We start from the raw sequence: 18,337 nt of genomic DNA, 5'->3' as shown, positions 1-18,337 counted from the left end.
ACTGAGAAACTATCTCTCCAGCACTCTAGAAAATATTGAGGGCCTCTAAAACTGAGAACGAGCTCCTCTTCAACTAGATCAAATTTCCCTCTTGAGGTTTTGCGCAACCTCCTGGAGAAAATCTCGACCTGCTCTTTCTGACTCTCCGAAACTAGAAAAAATCCTCCAGACTCACTATCCCTATCCCTCTTTGCTTCCCTTCTCTGGCTTGAACTCTTTTGACAGCTATTGCTACTCTCTGGAAAATCGAACTGCCCAAGGAAATCGATCTCAAGTGTCACAAGTGTGTTTCTCCATCTACCCATTAACTTCTTCTTATAATCTCACTATAGGACTCCAACGGCCAAGAATAAATCTTAATCAATGGCTGAGATTATTTCCTAGTCGATCCGTGTGAGTTTCTAGATAATTCTCACATTTCTCAATTAATACTGATTGATTAACCAGTTTTCCTAAGTTTAGACTTAGAAAATATTTAAAAATTGGGTAATAATCTAATTGAGACACTTCTAGGTGGAATTTCAAGAAACGATTTTTGGGTTATGGAGAACCCCTGTGTTTAGCCTCTCCATAAAGTCTCGAGACTAAAACACCTCTGATGCTAGTAAAACTATCATTCCCTCTTAGCAAAGAAGGTGTTCTAGTGCTGAATTAATCCAACACCATGTCTATGCATCACCCTCTGTACGTTGTTGATGTCTGGCCACTGTGACCGCCTACCACCGCCCACCAACCACTATGTAACTCTAATGTTGCATCTGTGTTGTTGTTGACACTGCTATACTGCTACCAACTTTGCATTTGCATTGCAACTCCCTCTTATCTGTTGTTGCTGCTATTGCAACTACTGCAACTGAGAAGCATCTGAAATACTTAATGAACTATGTCTCATGTTGCATCTGTCTCCTAAATCCTGACTGCTACTAGCCTCTACACTGTCCACTAAAGAAGTTGCGTTGTTGTTGACCCTGCTACTGAGCCTCCTGCTCTGTTGTCAACATTTCAATTATGCTCCTCAACACCTGACTACAACTAGTCTACGACTATCACTCTAGAATCTGACTGCAACAAATGTCAAAGATCCATCCTGCTATTGAATATTGTGGGCCCCTAAAGCAAGCAATGATGAGGGCACCTCAATGGACCCTGCCCAAATCTGCGCAACTCTAGGACTATAACTCCATATCACCCCACCTCACTCCTGGAGGTATAGCCACAAACATGGCAAAATCTTCCTCCAGCTTGGAGGGCAAATTGTCTATCTCTGTGGATGTTGTCGCTTGGTCTTGTTTCTCCTGCTTATCCTTCTTCCTGAGAGGACACTGAGTGTTGTAGTGGCAGAACTCACCACACTTGAAGCACTTGACCTTAGATAGGTCCTTCTTCTTCTTCTCCCCCTATCCCTAACTAGGACCCTTTGATGCAAGGGCCACATTCTCCTCTTCCTTATCGCACTTCAAACCCTTGGCGTTGTTTCCGCTGATGGAACTCGCCTCATCTCCTCCTGTTGTAGGTCTGACCACATCCAATCCCACCTTGGCAATGTCTCGTCTCGAGATTCTTTGGACAAAGACTTGCCACTCCTCTGAGACACTATTTAGGGCCAAACGCACAAGCTCTGTAGGTTGAGGTGCTTCTCCAACCGCTACAAGTTGATCCCGAATTTCCTGAATTTTGGTGAGGAAGGGATCTATGCCTTCACTCTTCTGCATCCTGATGTTTCTCAGCTTCTCTTGCATGAACATTTTCCGTTGCTTCAAAGGATTCTGATATAATTGATTGAGAGCATCCCACATCTCCTTGGTTGTATTCTTGGCCAATATATGCGAAATTATATGGTCCTGAACTCAATCCAAGATCACTTGCTTTGCCTTTGCCATCTCTTTCTTGTACTCTTTCAGTTCATCTGCATCGATGGGTACTGCCACAACATTCTCTGCATAGGTCTTCAAGCCAAATTCATCTAGCAAGGACATCTTGGCCTTCCAAATGACATAGTTGGAGGCTCCATCCAACCTATCATGATCTCTAAGCCCAGTTGTGGCCATCTTTGAACCTGGAACGAAAATCTCCCTCCCCCCTGCTCGACTGTTGAATCTACTATTCGAACTCCCTTCTAGAGTGAGACAATCTGCTTGCAGCAACTACCAGCTGCAACTGGAGATACGGATTTCTAACCTAGAAACCCTCTAAGAGAAATTTCCCTTTGTGTGTGCACTTTCTCTTCCACCCACCGCTAATTCTGCTCTAGTAAATTGCTGCAAAACCCTTCTGCGCCCAAACAAGGAATCTGCTCAGCAAATATTACTGAGTTGTTGCTCCTTATGCCTGCTGGAATCACTCAATCTGGCAAGCCGAATTTTTCTGCCAATCTGCATTGAAAAATCGAACTGCCAAGTAATTCGTACTTCCCTGGCTTAGGCTCTACGCAACCCCCAAAAATTTGTCCTATTACTCCCTCTGAACAACGAATTTCTGCTTTCGCTCCTGAGCTTCATTGTCTGATCAAAATCGCTTTGATACCATGTGAAAATTTCAACAATGAAATTTTTATTGCAACAACTAGAATTAACTCTTCTAAATGTAAATTAATTAATAGTTTCTTTTCTACAACAGATATCAAATAAATCACACTGCAATCATCACAAATAAAAAACACTGCGGAAGATAAATTGCAAACTAAGAAAATACTGGCGCACACACAAAAAATTATGACATTGTTATATTTGGACAAAAGTCCCCGGAAAACCCAACTTAAGAAAACTAGTGCAGCAACTGAGGGTTTTTATTATTAAGCAATAGCAAGAAATTTTGAGTACAATAAATATCGCCAAACTGGCAGATCCAAGAGAAATACTGGTCAAATATTCTCAGAGAGAATTTACCCTCTCTCTAAACAATCCCAACTTTGTCTGACCTCTGCCTGAACAATCCCTTGCCTATAAATAAAACAAAAGTCAGTGTGCACATACACCACAATCTCTGCCTTGGACTACTCAAGCCTGCTCTTCTTCAAACTATACAAATTCCCATATGCGCTCCATTTCCTCTCGCAACAAGAGGCTGAAAGATAAATGCACTTACCGGTTGCTTGAATCACCTCCAAATGATCCTAAACCTTTTGCTACTCGCTCCCACATACACAACAAGAGAGACACATTACAATGAAGAGAAAGTGGCCAAAAACAAGGTTATAAAGCACCGCGACACGCTTTTTGAGAGGGCCACGTGTCCCAAAATAGTGACACGCTACTTGGGTGAATCAAATTCACTAGGTCCACGAATCCCTTCTGTTTGGAGATGCTCAACCCACAAATCGGACACATGTCCCTCAAGAATCGTGTCCGACACGCAAGATTTGGGACACGTTGGGGGGGAGGACAAATCCGGTTATTTAAGTTATCACTCAAAATTGTCCACAACAAAATATTGCAAGTGTTGATTTTTTTGGGTAGCATTGGATGTGCTCTAGCTCCGAAATTTTGTGGAGGGGCTAGAACACATGAGATCTCCAAGACCCAGAAATCATTTGGTGAAATTCCACCCGGATTGTATTTTATTAAAATAGTTAACATTTTTAATGGGGTTCCTAAGTCTAAACTTAAGAAAATTAAAATAGTAATGGGTATTAATGAAAATATGGGTGAGAAGCTTCTAAGAGACGAGGATCAATTCTAATTTAATCTTAGCCGTTGATTAGAGATTAGATCACGGCCGTTGATTTCTCAATAGGAAAATTATAAATGGAGGCTTGGGTTCAATTGGAGAAGACACACGCAGAGATTGAGGAAATCGATTTTCTGAGGTGAGAAGTTCTCAGGAGCGAAATCGATTGGGGAGATCTTGCAGCTGAGGGGCAGTGATAGTTCAGGAATACTAACAGAGGCGGAGAGAAGCTTGTGGAGGCAGCGCAGTAGCTAGGAGAGCTGACACTTGGCCAGTATGGGCCCACGCAGCCTTAACGCAGAGCCAGAAGGGCAAGCGCAGTGGGAGAAAGTTGCCTTCCACGCAAAGAGCCAGAATTGTCGGGAATTGCCGGAACTGCCGGGAAAGCTGATGCAATGGGCAAAAGCGCTGACGCAGAGCCTCCAGTTACTGCAAAAGGGCAACGCAGTTGTAGACGAGGCCAGCCAGTTTTGCTGCCGGAATCTGCCGGGTGAAGTGAGATAAAACTCACTCAAGTTTTCCGCCATTGTATTTCTTTGTCACTAGTTTGTTGGGAGGGAAACTAGCATTTGTATTCAGAACTACTGCTTAATAATAGAAAACCCTCAGAGCTACTGCACCGGTGTTCCCGCATTGGATTTTTTTGGGGATGTTTAGTCCAAAAATAAGTGTTTCCTTTGTGTGTTTGTCTCATTTATTTTTCAGTACTTGATCTGTATATTGGTGTAGGTTGTAGTGTATTTGCATTAATATTTTCTGAATAATTCTGAAAATAACTTGTTAAATGAAGAACACAAGTAGGTAATGCAAATCAGTTTACTGTAGTAGGATTTCTGGTTTGTTAGATTCAGAAATTTTCACATGGTATCAGAGGGATTGCAGATCAAGGAGGACTGAAGCCATCAACAAAAGGACAGAGGAGAATTTGTGTTGAAGACAGTTGTCCCGAGAGACAGCGCAGTTTCTAGCCGAAAGAGCAGAGGAAGGGGTGACGCAGTCACCAAGGGAGGCTCACACAGACCCTGCGTCAGCCTGATTAGGTGACGTTGTTGCTGCAGAGGGCAGCGCAATGATTGTTGGGCCAACGCAGAGACTGTTGAGTCTTGGTTTTCTGGTTGTTGGGGCTAAGAGGTGCAGCGCAGACTTAATCTGGAGTTGCTAGTGGGGTGCTAATTTTGTTGGTGCAGAGCAGTACCTAGTGGGGCAAAAGCAAAATAGAGGGAACCAGTTCCGTAAAATATTTCTTGCCAAGAAATTTAGATCCAGTGCTGAGCAGCAACAAAGAGAGATCAAAGAGGGGTGGTTCAACAATGGTTGGCAGAAGGATTTCTGGGAAGGAAATCGAAATTCAGAGGAGCTTGTTCCTTAGAGGATTTCTAGCGCCAAAGAAATCCAGATCCAAGTTTTGTTGGGGCAACAGCGAAAGAGGGAGAAGAGAACCAGTTCGACATTCATTTGAGCAAGAGATGGCAGTTAACGAACTAAGGGATCAAGACAGGTTGGATGGAGCATCCAACTTCGTCATCTGGAAGCCCAAGATCCTGGCAGTTTTGGATAAAAATCGCATCAAGGATTATGCCTTGAAGATGGTTATTGTTCTGGTTGATGTTGATCCTCTCAAGAAGTACAAAGAGGCTCAAGCTAAAGAAAAGTGCATGATCTTGGACAAGATCAAAGATCATGTGATACCACATATTGTTGAGAAAGACACAGCAAGGGAAATGTGGGAATTTGACCACTTTACACGACGAGACTTTTGTTCAGCACAAGATGTTGCTTGAGAGTCAGCAAAGACAGTTTCAGATGCAGAAGGGAGAAGAAATCAATCCCTTCCTTCTCAAGTTGCAAGGGATCCATGACCAACTAACTTCCGTTGGGGCTACACTAGATCCTTAATTTATGGTTAGGACTGCCCTGAATGCAATGACTGAAGACTGGGAAACCTTTGTCCAAAGCATCTTGGGCAGGGCTTCTCTTCCCAGTTGGGAGGAGATCTGGGCAGCTCTTCAATAGGAAGAGATCAGACGGTTGACCAAGGCATGAAGCAGCAGCAAAGGGATCAAAGTCAAGGAGGAAGAGGAGGATGCAGCTCTCGCATCAGCGGGACAGCAAGGGCAACAGGAGAGGAAGAAAAAGGACATATCCAAAGTTATATGCTTCAGATGTCGAGAAATGTGTCATTTCGCCACACAATGTCCTCGAAAGAAGGGCAAAGAAGAGAAGTCTGACTCAAAGGCTGCTCCAGCGAAAGTTGACAAATAGGACGATGATGAGGATCACGCCACGAGTGCTCATGCACCTCTAGAAAAGAGGTGGGGCGATATTGAGTTGTAGTCGAGAGGACTACAGAATGTGGGCAGGATCCTTGAGGTGCCCAAACTGTTGGATCACATACAGCTACGGGAGCCCTTAATGACAACAGCAGAATGACAGGAGTCAGTTGGTGCGAGGGATGATGGAGCGACAATGGCAGAGCTAGAGTGCCAAAGTTTGAAGCAGCGCAGTGGAGTGTTGCAACAGTGTGGGAGGCACAGAGAAGATACAACAGCAGCACAGTCGCATCAAAGGATCAACACAAATTAGCAACAGAGGTAGCTTCAGTGTCCAGGGACATCCCGACTGACTAGCATGTCAACTTTTGGGTGGCTTTCAGTTGCTTACTTCTTAAAACTGAGTTGCAGTGTAGCAATTAGTAGTGGCAGTGCTATGGACAGCACGATGCAGCATATTGAGAGGGAGTTGCAGTACAGATGTAGCAATGACAGTGGCAGTGTCATGGGCAGCAGTACAGGTTGCAACAGCACAGTGGATAAGGGGCAGCAGGCCGAGCATCAGCAGCATAGATGATCGATGTCATGGATCAGTGTGATACTTTTGTTGGGAAGTATTGCTAGAGCACATTCCTCGCTAAGAGGGAGTGTTGATTTTTTTTGGTAGCATCGAACATGCTCTAGCTCCGAAATTCTGTGGAGGGGCTAGAACACATGAGATCTCCAAGACCCAGAAATCATATGGTGAAATTCCACCCGGATTGTATTGTATTAAAATATGTAATATTTTTAATGGGGTTCCTAAGTCTAAACTTAAGAAAATTAAAATATTAATGGGTATTAATGTAAATATAGGTGAGAAGCTTCTAAGAGACGAGGATCAAGTCTAATTTAATATTAGCCGTTGATTAGAGATTAGATCACGATCGTTGATTTCTCAACAGGAAACTTATAAATGGAGACTTGGGGTCAGTTGGAGAAGACACACACAAAGATTGAGGAAATCGATTTTCTGAGGTGAGAAGTTCTGAGGGAAATCGGTTTTCTAAGGTGAGAAGTTCTAAGGAGGGCAATCGATTGGGGAGATCTTGCAGCTGAGGGGCAGTGATAGTTCGGGAATACTGACATAGAGGTGAAGAGAAGCTTTTGGAGTCATCGCAGTAGCCAGGAGAGCTGACATTGTGCCAGTCTGGGCCCACGCAGCCTTGATGCAGAGCCAGAAGGGCCAGTGCAGCAGGAGAAAGTTGCCTTCCATGCAAAGAGTTGGAACTGTCGAGAATTGCCGGAACAGCAAAGAAAGCTGACGCAGTGGGCAAAAGAACTGACACAGAGCCTCAGAGAGCTCCACACATGCCCACGCAGTTACTACGAAGGGGCAACGCAGTTATAGCCAGGGCCAGCCAGTTTTGCTGCCAGATCAACCGGAATCTGCTGGGTGAAGGAAGGTAAAACTCACTCAAGTTTTCCGCCATTGTATTTCTCTGTCACTGGTTTGTCGGGAGGGAAACCAGCATTTGTATTCATAACTACTGCTTAATAATAGAAAACCCTCAGAGTTGTTGCACCAGTTTTCCCGCATTGGATTTTTCCAGGGACGTTTAGTCCAAAAATAAGTGTTATTTGTGTGTTTGTCTCATTTATTTTTCAGTACTTGATTTGTATATTGGTGTAGGCTAGAGTGTATTTGCATTAATATTTTCTAAATAATTCTGAAAATAACTTGTTAAATGAAGAACACAAGTAGGTAATGCAAAACAGTTTACTGCAGTAGGATTTTTGGTTTGTTAGATTTAGAAATTTTCACAGCAAGGACTCGTTAGAATAATCTGTCATAGATGGTATCTGTCACCATTATGACCCAAGGGGGGAATCCTGATGACTTAGAGAAATTGATTTTCAAAGTTCGTTGATACTGTAGCTCCAAATCCGTAAAAAAAACTCACTAAAATTTAGTAATAAATCGTTTTAACCAATGTTGCATTAATCATTATCGGGATAATATCGACGCGAGGAAAAAATCGGAAAAAATCGTAATTATCGAGAAATAATCAGAAAAAATCGTTTGGTACAAAAAGATTCATTTTTTTTCATTTTTTTCAATTTTTTTAATATCTAAACCATCTACAACATAAAATAAATACATTGACACATAAATATGATAAAATAACTAATATATAAGATGTTTAATATCATTTCTAGTGCTAAAATCACACATAACATTGAATCATGTCCTGAATAGTAAGTCCTGACTCCTGAGTCCCAACTCAGCCTCAAAATATCAACAAAAAATATAATAATGTATCTCATCATGTCATAATGTCATATACAATAAAATGAAGAAAATAACTAAAGTCTAATCCTATTGATTTCCTCTGCCCCTCTTGCGAGAAAATGCCACAGCTTTCCCTTTCCCTCTAGATGTAGATGTTGGTGCTGGTGGAGTTGGCAGTGGAGTCTGCTATGCTCTAGAAGCTGAAGAACTAGAAGTAGGAGCTATAGGAGGTAGACCACGTCCTCTACTGGTGGCAGGGGTAGCCCAGGCAGGTGGTGTCACCTGGAAACATTACAATCTCCCAATCCTGAAATCCTGAAAAACTGATAAGTCTGCTGGATTTTGAATGAAATCTAAAATTCTACTTTCTCCATATGAAATCCAATGAGGTCGGAACCACTCTCAAACATCCTGAGTCATTTCATGGCAATGTTAAAAATTTAAGTAAAAGGATAATCTTCATTTTCATCATTTTACTTTAAGAATTTAACATTACAATTTACCATGAATAGCATATCAATACTAGGGGCTAGACTTGATCATTAAGCTGTCCCACTCAAAAATTATTTGTTTCTTTCAAAAAAATTGCATTTCAAACATTTAGCATCCCCTTATAAAACCTCGCTGCCCCCACTGCCCGTGATAATTTCCGATTTTATCGCGATTTTTTGGAAAAAAATCACGATAATTTGAAAAACTCGCAATAATTTCCAAAAAATCGGGCAAAAAAAATACCGGCAATAATTTCGAATAAAACTCGCAATATTTTCGTTCTGCTGAAAAACACGTGATAAAACGATAAAGTTGCAATAATATCGCGATTTTCACAACACTGGTTTTAACACCTCAGATCAGCAAATAAAACCTCAAGAGTCATGAGAGAATCACTGAAGTATGCACAAGCAGTTCACAAATATGAGTAAAACAAGTTCAGATATGCAACAAAAACTTGCAGATCTGCAATGTAAACACATCATAAACAGCGAAAAACTCTTAATCTTGGGCACAAATCCCTAAACTTAGATTATAAATTGCATACCTGCATATTTAATGCTTAAAAAGTTAAAAACAGCTAACAAAACCACAGCTTGAACAGCAAAATACACATTTTTTCAAGTATAATTGGATTGGTGAATTTCATATCAATGGGAATGGAGTACCACCAGAAGCTTATCAATCCAAAATACAATCATTCCACTTCAATGAGCACAGTGAACAAGCAATTGGCCATGATATTGCCCAAAACCACATTGGTTGATTTCTACTTCTAGAGGTAAACCTGCATGCATAACAATGAAGAATTAGTGGTGAAGAGGTTGTCTAGGAGAAGATATGCATTGGACAAAGGTAAGCTACCTCAGAATGAAGGTGAATGTTTGTCAGATGAAGAAAGAGAAATCCTAAAAATGGCCAAGCTTTAAGTCACTGAGCAAAGACAGATTTTATGTGCTTGATAAACAGTAAGTTGAGGTTCAGTCCATGATATTGATAAAACGGCAGGATCTGAACGTGATGCAACCCATGCAAAAGAGCAACACAATGCTAGGAAAAGTGCTCAAGTCTTATCCCAATGAACAGAGAAGTGTACTTTGAGACATGTTCCCAATGGAAGGAAGAAGCGACACGCTAGAAAAAAGGAAGGTACTAGTGTAAACAAACCAGCAAGCACATGCGGTTCAGAGCTGAGAAAAAAAAAGAAGCAGGAACAGCAAACTCACCTAATTCTAGGCTACGAGCAAAGGATCTTTGCTCAAAACAAGTGCTTGACAAACCAACAAAGAATATGAGGCCTTGGATGACCAAGCAAAGGTATTTAGTATGCGTCAATCAAAGTAGCAAGCAAAGGTATTTAGTCTGTGTCAATCAAAGTAGCAAGTAGGAAGCTAATTACCAAGGAAAGGGAGCACATGTGAAAAAAGAATGGTACATTAAAAATTGCGCGTGTTGCAGGATTAGTGTCAGGGAAGTGAGAGGGAATGCACAAGTCATTAGACTCCATAAGATCAACTATTCATAATGGATTTTGTACCTTTTGTTAAGGTCAAAAGCTCCCCCCCCCCTTATTGTCTTGAGGTCAATAGAATGGTGACATCCAAGAAAGAGGAAATCCCAATGATCAAACACAATGAAAAGAATAATAGGCCCACATCAATCATCGATGTTAAAGATTACCAAGACAAGGTAAGATTAACGTCCAACAAATGACCACAAAAGTAGGTCAATAGGATTGAAGAGTATAACTAGTATGAATACAATGTAGGAATGCCAACACAATTCCTAGAAAATGACAACAACAACAACAAAAACATGCACAAGTATAAAATCAGAACATATGCATAAAACCATGACAATAGTAGGGTGTATTGACCATTGGAGTGGCACTTGAGGATTATGCGAAGACTCCATGCCCAAGGATGTACCAAAGGATGCTTGTACCATCAGAGATCATAATACTACCAGAGTTTTTCAACTCTACTTCTTCTTCTTATCATTTTCTGTTGTACACAGATTCCACAAGCCCTACGGGGATGATGTAAAGTGATGTTAGTATGATGAGTTTGAGTCATGTGACAGAGCTAGGTAGCTTGGGACTTTGTCATCAAGTGAGTATTACTCTGGGAGATTTTTTTCACTTAGTTAATTATCATCTCCTTACAAGGACTTAATAGTTAATTGAGTTTTTTCCTCCAAGCATAATCCCAAAGTCGGAGTACAGCTTGATTTTGAGGCCTTGGGTGAGTCCTAACAATCATTGTATATTACCATATTAGATCACTCATAAATTTGGTTAGGTCTAGGGGATCATTTTTTAATTTTTTTAATTTCCAACAGGGCAAAAATTGGAATAAAATTTGTATCTGAAATGTAATAAGTGATGTCTAGAGAAGTTGTATGGGGTATGAGTAATAAAAATTGCACCTCTCTACCTCAACTTTCTACTAAGACACACTTTGAGGGGTTAAAAATGTGTTTTGGACCCTTCAAAACCCACTTTTCGTAGGTTTAGTGGAAAAAGTGGCAATAAATTAAGCCAAGCAATTAAATAAATGGAGAAAAATAAATATCCACACATGCCAAATGATGTGGAAATGAGGTGGAAAATCATGGAGGAGTTAAAGTGAAGTCCCAAGGTGATGTGGACTCCTAAAATCAAGGAAAAAACATGTGCTCCAAGAAAATCGAATTTTTGGAGGGGACCACAAGATTCCCAAGGAAAAACGCATTTATTATGGAGAGGAATTCGAATTGCTTGGATGAGTCATCTTTTTGGTGGGCTTTGACTTGGATTTTGACTGAAGATGAGTGGAGAGTGGTCTCCTACCACTCCACTCCCATATACACTTGTGCCTCCTCAACAACGAGTTAGCTCCTCTCAAGGATTGCGTGGGCCTCTCTGGGGAATTCGAATTGCATGATGGAGCTTTGGGATTGTTATCATCACACTTGGCATTTGATTCTTCATTGGGATCTCCACCCATTCTCCTATACAATTGAGCCTTGGGCTCTCATTTTGCATCTTTTGCAACGATGCTATTGTGCTTAGGGAAGCTCTGCTTCTATATATTCTTGTTCTTCATTTGAATAAAAAGACTTTGGGGTTCATTCATAATTGTTATTCCATTGGAGCATGTGATTGGTTCATTGATGGTATAATCCTCTCTACTTGTGCCTTTGAGTTGTATTTCATTTGCTCATATGCTTTTATAGAATTGTAGATGTATAGTTATCTTACATTTACAATTGGTTTATGAATGTGCTCTAAGTGTAGACTACCTCTAGTTGTTTTTTCATATAAATTTCTAGAGTTATCTCACCATTATTTATTGATTTATTATATATGAGTTAATGTTTGTTCGAAGTTTTGTAGAGGATCATTGATGAATCAACTAGAAAGCGTGAGGGTTAAGTCTTCAAGGGACCAACACACTCTTGGCATTGTTTTCAAGGAGCTCTCATCGTTATTTGAATTTCATAAGTTTAATCTTTAGAAGTACTTGTCCTTTATATCTTTTGATCTTGTGCTTTCATCTCTTTACCTAGCTAATCAAGAGCTTCTCATAAGCTAGACAAGTGATGGGGGCTCTTCCCATCACTTGATTTAGTTTTTGTATATTATTTTGTAGCATTATCATCCACTTACATGCTCTCGTTTTCACACTAACTTTTGTTTTTGTTTTGCAGCCCTAACATTCTTTCTTGGAGGTCCTCTCAAGCTTCAAGACTCATTCCAAAGAAGTCATGGGCATTAGGAAATCTTGTGAAAGAGGCTAGGCCATGTAGCATTTTTGAGCTTGTAATCTCTAATTGTAGAACCTCTTCATCTCTTTCGAGGCTCCCATACTTGAAGGGATTTCGTTGTTGTTTCAAGATCTCACATTGTATCTTTCCATTATTCCTTGGGCAACCCTCTAAGAGGCTCTAACCTCATTGTAACACCGTAATAATAATAAAAATTGTTTTGTTGTGGGAGCGTGGGTTTACCCATGGCATCCTATTTCTCCATTTAGGGAGAAAGGCTTGTGGGTGGATTGATTGTTAACATTTCTATTTCTTTCATTTTTCACACATATGCATGCTCTAATTGGGAAGTAACACAAATCACATTTTTTTTCTTCAAGTTTGCTACATGCTTTAAGCTTGCACCACTTATCATTGTTGCTACAAGTTTCAAGTTTACATTTCCATTTGCAAAGCAATTTACTCTTACTTTATGCAAGCATCTCTATCATTTTAGTAAACTTTGATACATTTAGCTTGACACTTGTCTAAATAATTCATGCTTTATTGTTATGCCACATTTCCATTTTGAATATAATGAAGCATTGTGTATTGGGCAAGTTTATTTTCCAAAACAACTATTTACTTTCATGTCAAGTTAATCTTATTTTCTCAAGTTTAAAGTTCTTTATGCAAAGCTATTATGGGCATCAATCTTAACTCAATTCATTTTCAAAGCATTTGCAATTTACATTGACAATTTTACATGCGTAAACAGGCTCAGTAATAAACAGAAATACATATATAGTTTATTAATAATTGAAGGACGATTACAACGAATGAGGACTCAGGCTTAAATATATCCCAAGAGCCATTACATGAGGGGATCATGCCCCTTAGTCTAAAAATGGATTTAATTAAGTTAGTAGAGTAATTTTATACATAACATTGCTTCCCCCTCAAAAGAATGCTTTGTCCTCAAAGCATGCGTAACAATGGGTGTTGTTGACAAAATGCTTTTGTCTCCCAAGAAGCTTCTTCTTCTGGTAGGTTCTTCCACTTGATCAAGTATTCTTAAATTACTCGAGCTCGTAACTTCCTTTCCCTGGTGGTAACAATTCCTTTTGGTTCCAAGATAAATTTTCCTTCATCATCTAATATCGGAAGCATTGTTTGTGTTGATTGGTGTTTGCCAATTGCCTTTTTAAGACAAGATACATGGAAAACATTGTGAACTCGACTATTATACGAAAGGCTTAAGTTGTATGCTACTTGGATGATCTTTTTGTTAATCTGATATGGTCCATAAAACTTTGGTGCCAATTTGTTTTTTCCTTTTTACTTTAGGGATAATTGCTTGTAAGGCTGAAGTTTAACAAATACCCATTCTCCAACTTCAAATTCTCTCTCTGTTTTGTGTCAGTCAGCCTGCTGCGTCATGTGACTCCTTGCAATACTTAGATTTTCTTTTAATATTTGAAATCCTTTTTGGGTTTCTTCTAACTGCTCCTTAAGTGCTGGAACTTTTGTTTCGGAAATGGCCAAGTCCTTCCATTTAGGAGGTTCATATCTGTACAAAGCTTGAAATGGGGTCATCTTTGCGGAAGTGTGATAAGTTCAATTGTACCACCCATAGTTTTTAAAACTAGAACCGGTGACCGAAACGGTCCACCTAATAAACAAGGTTTCAAACCGGGACTAGTCAGGTCTAAATGAACTGGTCTTTAAAAAAATACATTAAATAATTAGTTTTTAATAATAAAAAAACTATTTTTAAGATTTAAAACCACGATTCCAAACCAATAGAGACAAAAAATGCAAGGTTTGCTCATCTATATACCATGTAAAGGTGAATATATAAAAATGGCATCGAGTGCAATACATATCAGCAACAAAAAATATAATCAATGAGGCTCTAAATGGCCTCTAGAGTTCGAAAACAATGCTCTAAGCTATGGGATCACTGATCTACTACAAGTTTACATATCAGTGATCAACAACATGATCACTCCTCATCATGATCAAACTCATCACCACTACTAGAGTAAGTGCCTAGGGTTTGTAGCCATTGGATACCTAGGACCACATCTACTCCTAATGGTACAGTGTAGAATCTTGAATCTGTAATATGACTTATGGAATTTCTCTACTTTTTCAATTTTCTTACCGTCAGCTACCATGACCTTCATGTTGGCCATGGGAAATGCGAAAATGTTGAACCTTTTCGCCATAATTGAGTCAAAAAAGTTGTGGGTGCTACCAGTATCAATCAAAACCATTACGTTGCTCTTTTTGATATGTCCTTTTAACTTTAATGTCTGGGGTTGCGATATACCTGTCATGGTCACACTTACGAAATGCTCTCGTTATCTGGTTCTAGAGAAAATTGTGGACAACCTTCAATTTCTTCTACAACTGATTATTCACTGTCTGAATCATTGGTTGCTTCACATGTATACAGGTTCTTGGTTTCTTTTCCTTTAGCACATCTATGTTTAGAGTCCCATTTTTCGCCACACCGTCTACACTTACCTTCTTTCGTTCTTTGCATTCCAAAATTAGTTGTCTCCTTCACGAAGATGTGGTTGAATATATTTTGTATTCTCAGTGTTCGTAGTTTGGGGAAATCTTCGTCTCAAATATACTCTTTCAACTTGGCCACTACATCTTTTTGTGCTTCTTTTCAGCAGCTTTTCCTTTCTGTCTTGCTTCTTCTATAGAACTGATGTCATGAAGCTCAAGCTCAACCTGGAGATGGGATTTAAGTCCCATGGTGTATGACTGAATGAGACGAATTTCAGATAATCCCGGTACTCGTGTAGCTAAAGTTTCCCATTCTCAAGTGTATTCATCCACATCTCCTTTTTGTTGCACTTTGGTGAGTGCTGAAAAAAATTCTTCTTCTTTGACACCTTGGAACCTCTTAAAGAATGCATTTTTGAATTTCTTCCCACTGATAGCAAGTGTCGTCTTCTTCCACCACATATACCAATTATATGTTTTGCCTTCCATTTGCATGGATGCATCCCTAATCTTTTCATCATCATTGTCAATACTGTAAATCTCGAAATATTCTTCTACTTTATTGAACCATGCAACACTGTATTTCTCAGTACCGTCAAATTTGGAGAGCTCAAGTTTTGCTCTTCGTTGATATGTAGTTACTGGTGGAGTGAAGAAAGGGTATTGATTCGAGAACTGCATATTTGAGTATTGATTCCAGAGCTGCATATTTTGAAAATTCGTGTTACTATTTTGTTGATTAGGCATGGAAGATGCCTTTGGAGACTCAGGGTTCGGATGTGAGTCTAATGAGTTTGATGTATCTACAAAATTTAGATGTTGAGCAGCTTCATTATTCTGGGGTATTGGATCAGGAGTGATTTTCATATTTTGACAAATACAGCTCAACATCGCCATTGCCTGACTATGATTTAGATCCACCTTATTCGAAAGGGTTGCATGATCCTTTGTAAATTCATTATGATTCTGCTCGAGCTAGTTTTCTATTCTCTCCGTTGTATTCTGGAGCTCCTCGATTTTTCTGTCGTGTCTGGTGACCTTAGTTTCAAGGGCTATTAATTTTTTATTAAAAATCAACGAGACATTGATGAAGACATTGAACGATATGTGGTGGTGTATACTTATCCAGCTTAACCTTTTTCCTTAACTTGAACCTTTTTTTTTAGAAAACCCTTTTTTATGTTATATAAAGTTTTTTTAAATATATAATATATATTTTTAATTTAATAATCTAATATATATATGGTTGGATATATAATTAAATTATATAATATATATAAAAACATTAATTAAAATTTATATAACGACTATATAATAAAATTATATCGCATAAGTTTTGAATTCGCTAAAATGGTCGGTCGGAGGATAGACACGACCGGAGGGTCAACGGACAGGTGGGTTGGCGGTCGGACGCGGGGCAGATGAAACAACAGCTCGGGAATCTCGACGGCTGCCTATGCGAACCGATGTAGGGATGTCAGGGCGATAAGGATGGCGGCGAGTTGACGATTGATCGGAACAGCGACGGGTGTGGGATTGGGGATGTTGGACAGGGGTTGCGGCGGATAGGGATAACAGCGGTCAAGCAGGGATGTCGAACAAGAGTGTCAGTGAACAGTGAGTAGTTGAGTGATTGTGTAACCGGTGAGGAGATCAAACTTGCTCTGATACCAGATGGAGTAAACAGGGTCAGTAATAAATAGAAATACATATATATTTTATTAATAATTTAAGGATGATTACAACGAATGAGGGCTCAGGCTTAAATATAGCCCAAGAGCCATTACATGAGCGGGCATGATCTTTGATCGTGCCCCTTAGTCTAAAAATGGAGTTAATTAAGTTAGTAACTTAGTAGAGTAATTTTATACATAACACTCTTCCAATTTTTACGATTGTGTAAAGATTCTTTCAATCAACAGCTTTCATTAAGGGTTATAATTCATATCTAAAATATTGTGTTTAACAGGTTTCAATGAACTTATTGCCATGCTAAGCTCAAGTAAACAAGCTACACCGCTACATTGACAAATCTGAGGAATTTCAAAAGGGGGAACCCCCTTGAGTAAGAAAACGAGTGACTCAGAGGTGAGAGGAACTCTGTCAATGACAAAAACAGTGTTCCCAAACTGTCAATATAGGAATTGGAACCTCTTGAGGCTGATTTTTCAAGGGGCAATTTTGAATGACAACAAGTCATACTCTACCTCATTTTAAACTTTTTAACCTACTGATCAAGCTTTTATGTAATGCTTATTGGTGCAACATTTTTTTTCATTTTGATGTCGTAAATTCAAGGGAATCAAATTCAACTTATTAATAACAGACTTTAGTAATAGATGACATCACATTGGCCATTACAAAACTCACTCAATATTTGAAAACATTAGACTTGCCAAAAGCATATAATGGAGGTTATCTTTATTTCAACTTACTTTTGTCCCTAAGAGTTGCCTCCCACATTGCTGATGATATAATGTACTTTCTAGTCCCATTGACCTATTTCATCTATGGAAATGAAACACGTTTCTTTCTTTCTAAGATGGAGACTTATTGAAGCAAAATTTTGGATATTAATTGAAGAAATATAATCTGCATTTTTAAGATCATTAACAACAACAAAAAACAGCATTTAAATAATTCAATGAATTAGTTGATTTAATTTTTATTACATCCATAACTGAGAGCACCTGTGAAGTCTAATCTCTAAGCTTTAATATTGACTAAAATGGTGTGCTATCTTCCAATAGAACCACTGCATATAAAATCTATTCAATCACATCACAATAGGCAAAAGAAAAAATACAGGGAGTAATGCTAGTGCATGAATTTTTCAATACCAATCATTGCAAAACAGATTGTGAAGATAAAAGCAACAGTGTATCACCTGGCCAAAAGCAAAAATTCAGTGTATCCAACACAAAAAGATACTGAACAGTGAGTGGCCCATTGTCAAAATAATGAATCCCCTCAAAGTCCCAAGTAATTGAGGGAACATTATCATGCAATTCCTCAACCACTTTCTCAAGCCCTGTATTCAACAACATGTGCACATCAGTCTTATCTCTTAGTTATATACCAATGTAATTATGTTGTGAACAATCAAAAACAATAATCAACTCTTATTATGACATTAAAATAAAGACCCTACAAGGATTCCAAATATCTTCCTATAAATGACGATAAAATAAATCAAGGAACAAAATCCTCCGATGATACTAAAATTATACAAGCCACTAAGATGATCCAAGTGTTATCCAAGTTCGCTTTACAAACTGTAACCAAAAAGAAAGATGAAGTAGAATCCACATGAACAATGATGTTGCACAAATAAATTCTAACAAGTATACAAGCTTTAAGAGCTAAATCCAATAATAACAATCAAGCT

General features: G+C 39.0%; 1 protein-coding gene across 1 annotated transcript in view; it reads right to left on the bottom strand.

Moving 5' to 3' along the window:
- Window positions 1-18,337, bottom strand: part of LOC149224864 (uncharacterized) — a 66,495-nt gene that overhangs the window by 23,388 nt on the left and 24,770 nt on the right. Inside the window, exon 2 of the mRNA XM_089386307.1 lies at window positions 17,837-17,980. Within this exon, the coding sequence (XP_089242433.1) occupies window positions 17,837-17,980 (144 nt within the window). The remainder of the gene's footprint in view (window positions 1-17,836; window positions 17,981-18,337) is intronic.

Source organism: Pinus tabuliformis, chromosome Q (assembly GCF_031772625.1).
Source record: "Pinus tabuliformis cultivar Carrire ecotype Pingquan chromosome Q, CPIR1, whole genome shotgun sequence".
Lineage (NCBI taxonomy): Eukaryota > Viridiplantae > Streptophyta > Pinopsida > Pinales > Pinaceae > Pinus > Pinus tabuliformis.
This window is presented reverse-complemented; position numbering and strand designations above follow the sequence as displayed.